Below are 16087 nucleotides of genomic sequence, written 5' to 3' on the forward strand. Positions count from 1 at the left end.
AAGTGTGCACGCGTAAACACGCATTATAACTCTTCCTGAATAGTGCCCATCATTCACCTTTTATGGTGATAATAATGCTGTTATTTGCTGTATACTTTGGAATTAGGCCAAGACAGTATATCTAAAGGAAATATCAATGGCGAACTTGATCAAATGTCTTTGGCAGTGTTGGCAAAATAATTTTTTTGCAGTGACATTTGCTGTATCTGACCGTTTCAAATTGTTGTGGACCTGTAAACAGATTGTTTGAATTCAGTAATGTTTTGCATTTACTTTCTCCTGAACCTAAATATGCTGGACTGCCCGCGATTTCTGAAACATTGTCTACTCTGAAAAAAATGAAAAACAACAGTAGGCCTATTTAAAGTGGTAGCCTATACACTTCAATGCAAAAGATCAACTGTCTATTCACGTGTTAAATTCTACTGTATGTTATAAACCGTGCTTCCTTTCGGATGCATAGAGCAAAAACGTGAAATTATAATAATCTAATAGGCCCAATGAAATGAGAGATGCACATGGTAATTTGTTGTATGGCTATTTCGGGAATATGAACTCATGGCCAGAAAAGGTAGAATGGTTATGATATACAGTACCAGTCAAAAGTTTGGACACACTTACTCATTAAGGGTTTTTCTTTATTTTTACTATTTTCTACATTTTAGAATAATAGTGAAGACATCAAAACTATGAAATAACACATAGAATCATGTAGTAACCAAAAAAGTCTTAATATTTTATATTCTTCAAAGTAGCCACCCTTTGCCTTGATGACAGTTTTGCACACTCTCGGTATTCTTTCAACCAGCTTCACCTGGAATGCTTTTCCAACAGTCCCGAAGGAGTTCCCACATATGCTGAGCACTTCTTGGCTGCTTTTCCTTTACTCTGTGGTCCAACTCATCCCAAACCATCTCAATTGGATTGAGGTCAGGTGATTGTGGAGGCCAGGTCATCTAATGCAGCACTCTGTCACTCTCCTTCTTGCTCAAATAGCTCTTACACAGCCAGGAGGTGTGTTGGGTCATTGTCCTGTTGAAAACAAATTATAGTCTCACTAAGGTCAAACCAGATGGGATGGCGGATCGCTGCAGAATGCTGTGGTAGCCATCCTGATGTAGTGTACCTTGAATTCTAAATAAATCACTGACGGTGTCATCAGCAAAGCACCATCACACCTCCTCCTCCATGCTTCACGGTGGGAACCACACATGCAGAGATCATCTGTTCACCTACTCTGCATCTCACAAAGACACGGCGGTTGGAACCAAAAATCTTACATTTGGACTCATCAGACCAAAGGACAGATTTCCACCGGTCTAATGTCCATTGCTTGTGTTTTTTGGCCCAAGCAAGTGTTTTCTTCTTTTTGGTGTCCTTTAGTAGTGGTTTCTATGCAGCAATTTGACCACGAAGGCCTGATTCACACAGTGGTATCTGAATAGTTGATGTTGAGATGTCTGTTACTTGAACTCTGTGAAGCATTTATTTGGGCTGCAATCTGAGGTGCAGTTAACTCTAATGAATTTATTCTCTGCAGCAGAGGTAACTCTGGGTCTTCCTTTCCTGTGGCGGTCCTCATGAGAGCCAGTTTCATCATAGCGCTTGATGGTTTTTGTGATTTTCCGCATTGACTGATCTTCATGTCTTAAAGTAATGATGGACAGTCGTTTCTCTTTGCTTATTTGAACTGTTTTTGCCATAATATGGACTTAGTCTTTCACCAAATAGGGCTATCTTCTGTATACCACCCCTACCTTGTCACAACACAACTGATTGTCTCAAATGGTTTAAGAAGGAAAGGAATTCCACAAATTAACTTAAGAAGGCACACCTGTTAATTGAAACGCATTCCAAGGGACTACCTCATGAAGCTGTTTGAGAGAAGGCCGAGAGTGTGCAAAGCTTTCATCAAGGCAAGGGATGGCTACTTTGATGAATCTGAAATATATTTTGATTTGTTTAACACTTTTTTGGTTACTTGATTCCATATGTGTTATTTCATAGTTTTGATGTATTCACTATTATTCTACAATGTAGAAAATAGTACAAATTAAGAAAAACCCTGGAATGATTAGGTGTGTCCAAACCTTTGACTGGTACTGTATGTATTATGTTTATAAATGAAATATTGTCTAGGCTACTCGATAAATTTGACTTTACAGTTTTCAGACGTAGCCTACAAATGTCAATAGAAAAGGTGAACAGTCTGTTCAACCGTTAAACTGTGCTTCGGATTGTATAGAATGGTAGCCTATACAAACTTGTTGTAGGCCTATAAGCTATTTTGCGAGTATGAAACCATCACAGTCAGAAAAGGTGAGGAATTTATTCTGCAATGATCATGGAAATGAAATAAATAATTGGAAATAGATATGTAATTATTTTAGAATGCAAAGATAAAATAAGTCTACTTTTGCTCTTCTCACTAACAGCAAATTATCTTATTATATTTAGCTTCCTGTTTTTTTGTTATGAATATGTCAAGATATAGTTCCCATTTGCACAAGGCTACCATTAGAAACTGCGTACACATGGTCTAAAGGTGGCGGGAGGATAAGCACATTCTCACACCAAGTTCAGTTTTTATAAGGCCAATTAATGCGTGAACTGGCGCATGCATGTTTTGGGGAATATTTTGTGTTTGCACAATGTTTATAAACGAGGCCCCAGGTTTTTTTTTAATATATGATTTAACATAAGGGTAGAACAGGGCTGCCACACTTGCTCTATCTACCTTACCTGCTCTGTCTAGTCTGCCTCATTAGTTACTGTTGTCATATTTTCTTGCATAATTCAACAAATGTGTCAATAGCAGGATACACTCGGATTAAAAATCTAAATCTATCTAAACATACTTTACATTGTTTGCGAGATCAAAGATAATATCACAATAATCCGTGTTCATTTTTGGAAGTAGCTTGGAAGTTCAAAATGAAAGCAATCAATCCAGTGAGATGTAAGTGACCGGTAGATTTTTGCACCCCTCAAACACAGGAAATAGATTGTTCAAAAAGACAAATCCTTAGGTGGGTGGGGTGGGGGGGCTGCTAGGGTACATTTGGATAAATCACTTTGAAAGAGCCATACCAGCAGCAACAGTGCATCTTTTTTTTATGATTGTGTGTGATGTGTTAGATGTGTTGGAAAATCATGAAGATTCTGATGACAAGCCTGACAAGAAAAGGCCAAGGGTGGACAACAACACCCAGGATGCATCTCTAAAGGTAGGTTACTTGTGGACTACTTCGGGGGTATATTGGATATGATATGCAGTTCTAAGCTGAATCAGTCATGTGAGCATGTCAGTTTGTTTGTCCTATGAAAATAAATCAAATTGCATTGATGTAGTGTTACGTTCCCAAACAAGAACTCCAAAAAACACTGCTCAACAGAAAAATGGAACAAACTAATGAGCCACTGACAACCAGTACAAAACAGGTGGAGTTTTAAAATGGGTTCTGAAAGGCATCTACGGGGAGTGCCTACAGTCTGGGTGCTGGCCAAGTAAGCTCAGGTAGGGTCTTAACACCCACCATGGACGCCTATGAGATTTGCCATATAACGGAGAAACAAAAAAGAAAAGAAAACCCACACCAGCTTCGGTTAGAAAGTGAAAATAAACATGGCGGAGGGATACATCCGAGGTGAGGATTTACAGATTTACTCCTGTGTACACCTGTATCACAGCTGTGGTCCGCCCCTACATATAGACCCTATGGCCGCGACACACATTCTCTTTCATTTTCTCAGCGGACGTCCGTATGGTTTGAGGTAAAAACTTTCTGGAGTTTGCTTGGTATGTCACTGGTAAGTGTAATATCTTGCGTGGAAGTATACTCACTGGCTGTTTGCAGCCTGGAGAAGCTGGCCACATGCCGAGCACCTCCTCTTGAGTGCTCCACTCGCTGCACGCGTTTGATCTGTATCTTCCGCCCCTGGTTTGTCGTACTTGTGTTTCGCTAGCGTTACACTACGACTCCGTGTGCATCCATTAGTATGGTGGCTCTTTCTGCCACAAACTAATTCACCTTACACAACTTGCCCACTGGCTTGTTCTATGTGTGTGTTGTAAATTGCTTTAACATGCTGCTCCCGATGCCATAGGTGCAGGTTTTCTGCTAATTACCCTGTGGGCTTTTTGTCTTGTTCTTTCCCCTGCAGAGTGTAAGAGTATCGCGGTGGGCTTTCCACTACGTTGAGACATTAACTTTGGAGTTCCTTAACGGAGTTACTCCATCATATGGTGCTGTTTTTACTGTTTGCATATTGAAACCAGCTAGGTAATATTGCAGTTGGCGTAAAACACAAACAAATAAATCAAATCCATGACCTGGTTGCGTTTTTTTTGTCTGCCTGCTTTTCCCACACGGGTCTTCTCCGTTTTTTGCAGAGGTACTGGGTAATTTATCCCTCACCGGGTTCCTATTCCTCTAAGCGGGTCACAACATAGCTCTCCGAGGGCGTCGGACCCCTGCTCCGTGGTCTTGTTGGCTTGGCTGAGCTTATGGCTTCCCTTTGGGACAGGGGTGATGGTGGCATCCCCTCTGGGGATCCGCATACCTTGTGTATGCACTGCCTGGGCTTGAGCCACGCGGAGAGGTCAGTGGAGCGCGGTGTGGTGTGGGGTTCTCAGAACGCCTGCACCTGGCACGATTGGAGGCCATGCACGAGTGGGTCGGCCAGGCTCGGGCTCAGGCTGGGGACGAGCTCCCTCCCTCAGGAGTAGTGTACCAGCGAGCTGTTAGTCCCTCTCCTGGGCCCAGTATCCCTCCTAGGAAGCATGGCTGGAGCCACCGCAGGCATTGCCCATCTGCTGCCAGTCCTGGACAGGGGCAGGAGTCGGACCTCTGGCACCACCTTAAACGGAGGGCGCATGCCCTGCATCAGGAGGTTGATAGCTTCGATGGCGATGACAGCTGTTCCCTGTTGACCAGTGATAAGGCTGTTCCTGGGTGACGATGTTGGCACTGTTCACCCCCGTGAGCGGGGCTACAAGGCTGACAGGCCATCAGAAGCCGGCAGCAGGGCTTCATTGCCCCCAGCCTACTCGCTCTGATGTCCAGTGCAGTGGCTACCCAACTGGTGGACAGAGAATGCCTCCCTGGACAATGCATACTTCCCCTTGTGGTACACCATGTCGGAGCCACCAGGGCCTCTGGACTTGATGCTCTGGCTAATGATTGGCCAGGGCTGGAGCTTTACGCATTACCCCCTTTTCCCCTGATCCAGGCTGTGCTGGACAGGACCTGGATGGCGGAGCATCGTCTGCTAGTGGTGGCCACATACTGGCCCAGACGACTCTGGTTCAGCCTTCTCCTGTCCCTGTTGTCTGGGACACCTTGGCAACTGCCCCTGAGACCTGACCTGCTGTCTCGGGCCGGGGGAACTCTGTGGCATCCGAGACCACACCGCCTCAGTCTGTGGGCTGCACCAATGGTCCATGTTAGGACTACAGGAGGGCGTAATGAAGACCATGCAGAGCGCAAGGGCACCGGCTACAACCGTGGCATACCACATTGTTATACTTTTTGTGCACTGGTATTGAAGTTGTGCCCGAGTCATGTGGGGTGCAGTATGTCCTCCAGTACCTGCAGTCTCGCTTGGATGAGGGCTTGGCAGCCTTTACACTGAGAGGGTATTTGGCCGATACGTCTGCCTGCCATGTGGGGTGGATGGACAGGCCAGTTGGGCGCCATCCCTTGGTCTCTAGGTTTATGAAGGGGGTTCGTTGCCTGCGTCCAGCTAGGACCCGCTCAATGGCGAGCTAGGATCTGGATGTGGTCTTGGCTGCTTTGGCAAAGCCGTTGGAGTCTGCCTCACTGAAACACCTCACTATGAAGGTGGCTTTCTTGGTAGCGATTACTTCCATGAAGAGGGTGGGTGAGCTCCATGCTCTTTCGGTTCGTTCTTGAGTGCTACCAAATGGACCACGGTGGGAGGAGTATATCTCTCTGCCCCAACCCTTCATTCCTCCCAAAGGTTCTGTCAGACAGGCATGTGAACATCCCTTTTATTCTGTCTGCTTATGACCCACTGGCAGTGGCGGGGGAGTCTGCGGGCACTGGCTGCCTATGTGGAGCGGACACGGTCAGTGAGAACAACAGGCCAGCTCTTTGTCTGCTATGGTGAGAGAGTCCTGGATGCTGGGCTATCAAAGCAGAGGCTCTCTCACTGGATCGTGACACGATTACGATAGCATACCGCCTTGCTGGCAGGCCAGTGCTGGGATCTGTGCTGGCATATTCAACATGAGGTGTGGCTGCGTCCTGGGCTCTACTGAGAGGTGTACCCCTCGCTGATATCTGTGCTGCAGCCTGCTGGGCTTCCTCTTGCACCTTTGCTAGGTACTATCGGGTAAATGTGGCACCTCCCTCTGCGGTTGGTTCACCAGTCCTGGGCGTCGCCTCCCCTTCTGGGGATGGTGCCGGGACCCCCCTTCCACATTGACGGCCCCTGCATCTCGATCCCGCGCTGGGACTTCGCTGCTGGCTGGCCAGGTACCTCTAGCACCGACAAAATCTGGTACGGGTATACCAATATATTGTAGTGATCCAATATAGTTAACTTCTTTGGGCTGCAATCCCGTTAACGGGATGATATGACAACAGCCAGTGAAAGTGCAGGGCGCCAAATTCAAAACAACAGAAATCTCATAATTAAAATTCTTCAGACATACATGTGTCTTATAGCATTTTAAAGGTAATCTTGTTGTTAATTCCACCAAAGAGTCCGATTTCAAATATGCTTTTCAGCGAAAGCACCACAAACGATTATGTTAGGTCACACCAAACCACAATAAGCACAGCCATTTTTCCAGCCAAAGATAGGAGTCACAAAAAGCACAAATAGAGAGAAAATTAATCACTAACCTTTGATTATCTTCATCAGATGACACTCATAGGACATCATGTTACACAATACATGTATGTTTTGTTTGATAAAGTTCATATTTATATAAAAAAATCTGAGTTTACATTGGCGCGTTACATTCACTAGTTCAAAAACATCCAGTGATTTTGCATAGCCACATCGATTCAACAGAAATACTCATCATAAATGTAGATGATAATACAAGTTATACACATGGAATTATAGATATACCTCTCCTTAATGCAACCGCTGTGTCAGATTTTAAAAAACTTTACGGAAAAAGCAAACCATGCAATAATCTGAGACGGCGCTCAGAACAATAGTCAAATTAGCCGCATGTTGGAGTCAACAGAAACCAGAAATTACATGATAAATGTTCCCTTACCTTTGATCTTCATCAGAATGCACTCCCAGGAATCCCAGGTCCACAATAAATGTTTGTTTTGTTCGATAATGTCCGTTATTTATGTCCAAATACCTCCTTTTGTTAGGCGTTTGGTATACATATCCAAACGCTCGTTCTGGTTGAGCGTTACTTCGGGAAAAAACTTCAAAAAGTTATATTACAGGTCGAAGAAACATTTCAAACTAAGTACAGAATCAATCATTAGGATGTTTTTATCAAACATCTTCAATAAAGTTCCAACCGGAGAATTCCTTTGTGTCTTGAGGAGGAACGGAACGCAAGTGGATATCATGTGGAATGCGCGTGACCAGAAAATGGCTGACTGCCAGACACCTGTTCATTCTGTTCTTATTCAGTCCCACAACACAGTAGAAGCCTCATTCAAATTTTTATAGACGGTTGACATCTAGTGGAAGCCCTAGGAAGTGCAACTTCATTCATATCTCAAGGGGATTTCAATGGGAACTGTGTTGAAAACCTACCAACCTCAGATTTCCCACTTCCTGTTTGGATTTCTCCTCAGGTTTTTGCTTGCCATATGAGTTCTCTTATACTCACAGACATCATTCAAACAGTTTTAGAAACTTCAGAGTGTTTTCTATCCAATACTAATAATAATATGCATATATTAGTAACTGGGACTGAGGAGCAGGCCGTTTACTCTGGGCACCTTTCATCCAAGCTACTCAATTCTGCCCCTGCAGCCATAAGAAGTTAAACATAACCAATGTTCCCTATGTAACCACGGTTATGTGAGCTATATGGATCACTCCAATCCTCTACGGTGCTAGAGGCACCTCAAAAATTATGTAGAGAATGTGAGTTGCGGCCATTGGGTCTATATATAGGGGCGGACCCCAGCCGTGACACAGGTGTACACTGGAGTAAATCTGTAAATCCTCACCTTGGATGTATCCCTCCGCTGCGGAGTGATACCAATATATTGGAGTGATCCATACAGCTCACATAACCGTGGTTATATTTGTAACCTTCGTTGTGATGCCAGCTGCAGAGAAGTATTTGGGATTACAATATTTTACTGCGGATGCGTTACAGGGGGTGTTGAATGGTAGTGTTCTGTCCTCCCAGGATGTCGGCCTGGGGTAGGATTAGATGGTGGTAAAGTAGTGCAATGGGGTGGTGTTTTTTTAATGACGGTTAATAGTTGGTAGGGTTTTTTTCCCTTTTTTTCCCTCCATTTTCCCTTTTGTATCACCAAGTACACTGCTCAAAAAAATAAAGGGAACACTAAAATAACACATCCTAGATCTGAATGAATGAAATATTCTTATTAAATACTTTTTTCTTTACATAGTTGAATGTGCTGACAACAAAATCACACACAAAATTATCAATGGAAATCAAATTTATCAACCCATGGAGGTCTGGATTTGGAGTCACACTCAAAATTAAAGTGGAAAACCACACTACAGGCTGATCCAACTTTGATGTAATGTCCTTAAAACAAGTCAAAATGAGGCTCAGTAGTGTGTGTGACCTCCACGTGCCTGTATGACCTCCCTACAACGCCTGGGCATGCTCCTGATGAGGTGGCGGATGGTCTCCTGAGGGATCTCCTCCCAGACCTGGACTAAAGCATCCGCCAACTCCTGGACAGTCTGTGGTGCAACGTGGCGTTGGTGGATGGAGCGAGACATGATGTCCCAGATGTGCTCAATTGGATTCAGGTCTGGGGAACGGGCGGGCCAGTCCATAGCATCAATGCCTTCCTCTTGCAGGAACTGCTGACACACTCCAGCCCCATGAGGTCTAGCATTGTCTTGCATTAGGAGGAACCCAGGGCCAACCGCACCAGCGTATGGTCTCACAAGGGGTCTGAGGATCTCATCTCGGTACCTAATGGCAGTCAGGCTACCTCTGGCGAGCACATGGAGGGCTGTGCGGCCCCCCAAAGAAATGCCACCCCACACCATGACTGACCCACCGCCAAACCGGTCATGCTGGAGGATGTTGCAGGCAGCAGAACGTTCTCCACGGCGTCTCCAGACTCTGTCACGTGCTCAGTGTGAACCTGCTTTCATCTGTGAAGAGCACAGGGCGCCAGTGGCGAATTTGCCAATCTTGGTGTTCTCTGGCAAATGCCAAACGTCCTGCACGGTGTTGGGCTGTAAGCACAACCCCCACCTGTGGACGTCGGGCCCTCATACCACCCTCATGGAGTCTGTTTCTGACCGTTTGAGCAGACACATGCACATTTGTGGCCTGCTGGAGGTCATTTTGCAGGGCTCTGGCAGTGCTCCTCCTGCTCCTCCTTGCACAAAGGCGGTGGTAGCGGTCCTGCTGCTGGGTTGTTGCCCTCCTACGGCCTCCTCCACGTCTCCTGATGTACTGGCCTGTCTCCTGGTAGCGCCTCCATGCTCTGGACACTACGCTGACAGACACAGCAAACCTTCTTGCCACAGCTCGCATTGATGTGCCATCCTGGATGAGCTGCACTACCTGAGCCACTTGTGTGGGTTGTAGACTCCGTCTCGTGCTACCACTAGAGTGAAAGCACCGCCAGTATTCAAAAGTGACCAAAACATCAGCCAGGAAGCATAGGAACTGAGAAGTGGTCTGTGGTCACCACCTGCAGAACCACTCCTTTATTGGGGGTGTCTTGCTAATTGCCTATAATTTCCACCTGTTGTCTATTCCATTTGCACAACAGCATGTGAAATTTATTGTCAATCAGTGTTGCTTCCTAAGTGGACAGTTTGATTTCACAGAAGTGTGATTGACTTGGAGTTACATTGTGTTGTTTAAGTGTTCCCTTTATTTTTTTGAGCAGTGTATAATAGATTGTACAGAAGGTGGTGGCATGCAGCTTTAACTTTTGTTTGCGGACCGCCATAATACTATAGAAGAAGAACGAAAACCGAAGATTGTTAGAATAGGTCTACTGTAGTGCTTAGTCTCTAAGCTCATTGTAAAGAAGGGCACTTACTTCATCCACCACCAATGTGTAACATGCATTTGCACGCACGCACGCACGCACGCACGCACGCACGCACGCACGCACGCACGCACGCACGCACGCACGCACGCACGCACGCACGCACGCACGCACGCACACAATTAACTTTCTCTCACTCTCACTCTTTACCTCTTTTGCTCTCCAGACCTTGTTGTACTCCATCAGCCAAACGATCTGCCAGCGTCTGGACAACATGGAGGCCAAGTTGCAGCTGGTAGAGGTGACGTGCCGGACCCTGGAGAAGAAGCTGGATGCCGTGGTCAACAAGAACCAGGCACCCATCCAGGTCCCTATGGTGGCCGGCTCCCCTCTAGGGGCCACCCAGACCTGGAACAAAGTGCGCTGGTGAGTTGAAGTGTGGACCCGGGTCTATATTCATTAAGGTATATCGTAGCAGGTCATTTTGCCACGACAAACAAAAATGAGAGTTTCTTATTGGACATGTTCAGGTAGTCTTTTCTGTCTCAGTCTGTTTTCTTCTGGTGCCTAATGAATACAACCTGGTTAGGACTGGGGCTCATGATGGGATAAAATTCTGGGACTGGTCAGGGTGAGATGAGGACTTGGAGACAAAGGGTGATACACTGGAGGATGTTGACACTGGTTGACTTGTACTTTATGAGGGGTGAGGGAGTACTCATTCCCTTACAAGTGAGTGCTTAAGTAGAATGCGCCTTTTCCCATGAACACAATTTGACACTGGAGCCTGTTGAGGTATTTGACACAGAAGAATTCCCCGTCTGCCCCTGCAGTGTTGTTCCACAGACCAATGTGATAGTGAGCCAAGACCGACCGAAGGGTCAGGAGGAGTCAGTAACTCGAGGGGCAGATTCACTGGAGAACCTCCTTAGCAAGTGAGTGACTGACACCTGTTTTTTTAGAATCGTATATAGAACAAATACTGTTGTGCATGAAACTGTGATCTAAAGTCTGATCTACACAGAACCGGCGTAACACAGTGGTCCTATGAAACCTGCAGAGTTTAGTGACTCAAACAGAACACAGTGGAACGCAGTTTGGCTCGGCCCATGGGTCCCTGTGTTGATACCTCGCTCTAACTAAGCCTCTGTGTTTTGTTCCATCAGCACAGTGGGCGGGCGGAGGCAGAATACGTTCCTGGTGAAGGTGCCGGCGCCGGAGGACAGCCAGGAGGAACAGGAGAGCGGTTCAGAGGCCAGCGACTCGGTGTCCAACAGTGGCCAGGCCAACAACTCCCAGAGCACCCAGAACGTCACCCTCATCACCCTCAACTCCGAGGGTACGACCCTGTCGGAGCGTGCACAAGTGATACATGCATGCACATACACAAACCTTCACAGAAAACCATAAACATGCACGCACAGAGAAACGCAGAAACCACAGATACACACACACACACACACACACACATACACACACACACACACACACACACACACACACACACACACACACACACACACACACACACACACACACACACATGTCCCAAACATGGTTTGAAGTGTGCATTGTAAAGAAAAAGCCACTTGATCTATTCATCCCTGTCCCCATTTTGTGAATCGGGCTGGAGTCTTCTTAGTTAGACAGATACATCAACACATTTGAACTCAAATGCAGCTGGAATTTGATTTGTGGATGTGATATGTTGCCTAGCACTTCTTACCGCCCAAATACAACCACCTGTGTTCGTGTATAATGGTGCTGTGTTGACGTTTCAGTCTGTATCATTACCAGCGTAGACATCTGTTGTAGCTAGTGTCTCACAAAGACTGTTTTTAAGTCTTCTAGGATGGTCTCATTCTGTCGAGTCAGCGGCTTTCCCAGTGGTCACTGACACGCCTGAGGAGAGGAAATGTTTTTCTGATTGAGCAAAGTCTCTCACTCTGCAGCTCATGCTGTTGTTTTTGTTGTTTGGGCTGTTTTGAGTGGTTTCTGGAAGTTCCTTGGTTAGCTTCAAAGACGTTCCATGCATGCATGTTCATTTATTTGCAGCTGCAAGTTTCCATGACGACGTGTCTTTGTCGGTGTTAGCCGGGGGGCACCATGTGGTTTTCAAAAAGGGTGTGCGTGTGTGCAAGATCCTTCAACTTTTTATTTATTTATTTTTATTTGACTAGGCAAGTCAGTTAAGAACAAATTCTCCACACCTCTCAAAAGCTTGGAGTCACTTAAAAATGTCATTGTTTTTGAAAGAAAAGCAACATTTTTTGTCCATTAAAATAACATCAAATTGATCAGAAATACAGTGTAGACATAGTTAATGTTGTAAATGACTATTGTAGCTGGAAACGGCTGATTTTTAATGGAATATCTCCGTAGGCGTACAGAGGTTCATTATCAGCAACCATCACTCCTGTGTTCCAATGGCACGTTGTGTTAGCTAATCCAAGTCTATCATTTTAAAAGGCTAATTCATCTTTAGAAAACCATTTTGCAATTATGCTAGCACAGCTGAAAACAGTCGTGCTGATTTAAAGAAGCAATAAAACTGGCCTTCTTTAGACTAGTTGAGTATCTGGTGCATCAGCATTTGTGGGTTCGATTACTGTCTCAAAATGTCCAGAAACAAAGACTTTCTTTTGAAACTCGTTCTGAGAAATGGAGGCTATTCCATGCGAGAAATTACCAAGAAACTGAAGATCTCGTACAACACTGGACTAATCCCTTCACAGAACAGTGCAAACTGGCCCTAACCAGAATAGAAAGAGGAGTGGGAGGTCCCAGTGCACAACTGAGCTAGAGAACAAGTACGTTAGAGTGTCTAGTTTGAGAAACAGACACCTCAGAAGTCCTCAACTGGCAGCTTCATTAAATAGTTCCCGCCAAACACCAGTCTCAACGTCAACAGTGAAGAGGCGACTCCGGGATGCTGGCCTTCTAGGCAGAGTTGCAAAGAAAAAGCTTGACAGACGCCATCTGTCAAGCATGGTGGAGGCAATGTGATGGTCTGGGGGTGCTTTGGTGCTGGTAAAGTGGGAGATTTGTACAGGGTAAAAGGGATCTTGAAGAAGGAAGGCTATCACTCCATTTTGCAACGCCATGCCATACCCTGTGGACGGCGCTTAATTGGAGCCAATTTCCTCCTACAACAGGACAATGACCCAAAGCACAGCTCCAAACTATGCAATAACTATTTAGGGAAGAAGCAGTCAGCTGGTATTCTGTCTATAATGGAGTGGCCAGCACAGTCACCGGATCTCAACCCTATTAAGCTGTTGTGGGAGCAGCTTGACCTTATGGTAAGAAGTGCCCATCAAGCCAATCCAACTTGTGGGAGGTGCTTCAGGATGCATGGGGTGAAATCTCTTCAGATTACCTCAACAAATTGACAACTAGAATGCCGAAGGTCTGCAAGGCTGTAATTGCTGCAAATGGAGGATTCTTTGACGAAAGCAAAGTTTGAAGGACCATTATTATTATTTCAATTAAAAATTATTATTTATAACCTTGTCAACATCTTGACTATTTCCTATTCATTTTGCAACTCATTCCATGTATGTTATCATGGAAAACAAGGACATATCTAAGTGACCCCAAACTTTTGAACAGTAGTGTATATACACTGAGTGTACAAAACATTAAGAACACCTTCCTAATATTGAGTTGCACCCCCCATTTATCCCACATAAAATCCCCAATTCATCGGGCCATGGACTCTACAAGGTGTCAATTGCTTTCCACAGGAATGTTGGCCCATGTTGACTGCAATGCTTCAACAGTTGTGTCAAGGTGGCTGGATGTCCTTTGGGTGGTGGACCATTCTTGATACCCTGATGAAGACAGCTTGTCTGTCGAAACGTTGGACATAAATATTTTTGCATCTGAGCTCCTAGAGTGTGTGGCTCTGCTTTATTTTTTTAAGTGTTCCACTCCGCTATCCAGCACCTTGCCTAAATAGGTGTGGACCATTCTTGATACACACGGGAAACTATTAAGTGTAAAAAACCTAGCAGTGTTGCATTTCTTGACACAAACCGGTGTGCATAGGCACCTACTACCATACCCTGTTCAAAGGCTCTTAAATCTTGTCTTGCCCATTCACCCTCTGAATGGCACACCTATACAATCCATATCTCAATTGTCTCAAAATCACTCTTTAACCTGTCTCCTCCCCTTCATCTACACTGATTTTGACGTGGATTTAACAGATGACGTTAATAAGGGATCATGGCGTTCACCTGGTCAGTCCATGTCATGGAAAGAGCATAATGTTTTTTTACACTCTGTGTAGATAGATATAGCTATCCCATAGGAAGTGTGTTGTTCCTTGTTGAACTCTGTAATGCCCCAGGGAGATTCCTATTGTTAGAGAATGTCACAACACCCATAATAACCTGTAGAACTGAGTGTTGGTGTACTCCTGATGCTCTCCACAAGGCTGTGCTGTGGTATCAGCAGTAGCAGAGATAGTGGAGGTCTAGGTTTATTATTATAATTTTTTATATATTTACATTTTTTACCAAGTATGTATTTGCGTTTTCATATTTTTGTTAGGGGGGGTTACACGTACATTATTGATGTCAATTTACACTTAATTTATACCTCCATGTATCTATCTGTAGGCTGCCACAAAATACATTCATACAGAGAAAGGATCATATTGATCACACAGAAAAGAGAAACAAAACGTGGTGTAGGCCTACCTGTGAAGTATTTTTTCTCTCTGTGTGTTTGCTTATGTGCATGTGTGTTACTGTGTCTATATATAGAGTAGACATCAGAATATATATTAATTAAAGCATTTAGCCCAAAAACCTTCACCCATGAAAAAGTGTTAGAGCTATTACTGCTTTACACAAATATGTATTATAGACACCGACCTACAAATACACACATACACTACATGACCAAAAGTATGTATTTTATTTGTATTTATTAAGGATCCCCATTAGCTGCTGCCAAGTCCTTGACAGCAGCTACTCTTCCTGGGGCCCTGCAACACTAAGGCACTTATATGCAATTAAAAATATTCCATGACATTTCATAACATTTTCTACAACACATTGTGTTCCCTCAGGCCACTACTCTACTACCACGTGTATATACAAAATGAATGTGTACGTGTGTGTAGAGTGCGTGTCTTATCATGTGTAAGCGTGTGCCTGTGTCTCTTCATGGTCATTGCTGTTCCATAAGGTGTATTTGTACTGCTTGCATCAGTTACCTGATGAGGAATAGAGTTCCATGTAGTCATGTCTCTATATAGTGCTGTGCGCCTCCCAAAGTCTGTTCTTGACTTTGGTTGTGAAGAGACCTCTGGTGGCATGTCTTGTGGGGTCTGCATGGGTGTCTGATCTGTGTGCTAGTAGTTTAAACAGACACCTCCATGCATTCCGCATGTCAACACTTCTTACAAAAAACAAGTAGTGATGAAGTCAATCTCTCCTCCACTTTGAGCCATGAGAGATTTACATGCATTTTATTAATATTAGCTCTCCGTGTACATTTTAAGGGCCAGCTGTGCTGCCCTGTTCTGAGCCAATTGTAATCTCTCTTTGTGGCACCTGACCACAGGACTGAACATTAGTCCAGGTGCGACAAAACTAGGACCTGCCTTGTTGATAGTGTTGTTAAGAAGGCCGAGCAGCGGTTTACTGTTATGTGGACACCTGCTCGTCCAACATCTCATTCCAAAATCATGGACATTAATATGGAGTTGGTCCCCCCCCCTTTGCTGCTATAACAGCCTCCACTCTTCTGAGAAGGCTTTCCACTAAATGTTGGAACATTTCTGCAGGGACTTGCTTCCATTCAGCCACGAGCATTAGTGAGGTTGGGCACTGATGTTGGGCGATTAGGCTTGGCTTGCAGTCGGCGTTCCAATTCATCCCAAAGGTGTTCGATGGGGT

At 44.9% G+C, this 16087-nt stretch overlaps 1 protein-coding gene across 1 annotated transcript in view; it reads left to right on the forward strand.

Moving 5' to 3' along the window:
* LOC120054050 (protein BANP-like) overlaps positions 1 to 16087 on the forward strand; it is a 73450-nt gene that overhangs the window by 11993 nt on the left and 45370 nt on the right. Inside the window, exons 3-6 of the mRNA XM_039001418.1 lie at positions 3139 to 3227; positions 10402 to 10601; positions 11009 to 11110; positions 11342 to 11514. Coding sequence (XP_038857346.1) covers positions 3139 to 3227; positions 10402 to 10601; positions 11009 to 11110; positions 11342 to 11514 — 564 coding nt within the window. The remainder of the gene's footprint in view (positions 1 to 3138; positions 3228 to 10401; positions 10602 to 11008; positions 11111 to 11341; positions 11515 to 16087) is intronic.

Source organism: Salvelinus namaycush, chromosome 9, assembly GCF_016432855.1.
Source record: "Salvelinus namaycush isolate Seneca chromosome 9, SaNama_1.0, whole genome shotgun sequence".
Classification (NCBI taxonomy): domain Eukaryota; kingdom Metazoa; phylum Chordata; class Actinopteri; order Salmoniformes; family Salmonidae; genus Salvelinus; species Salvelinus namaycush.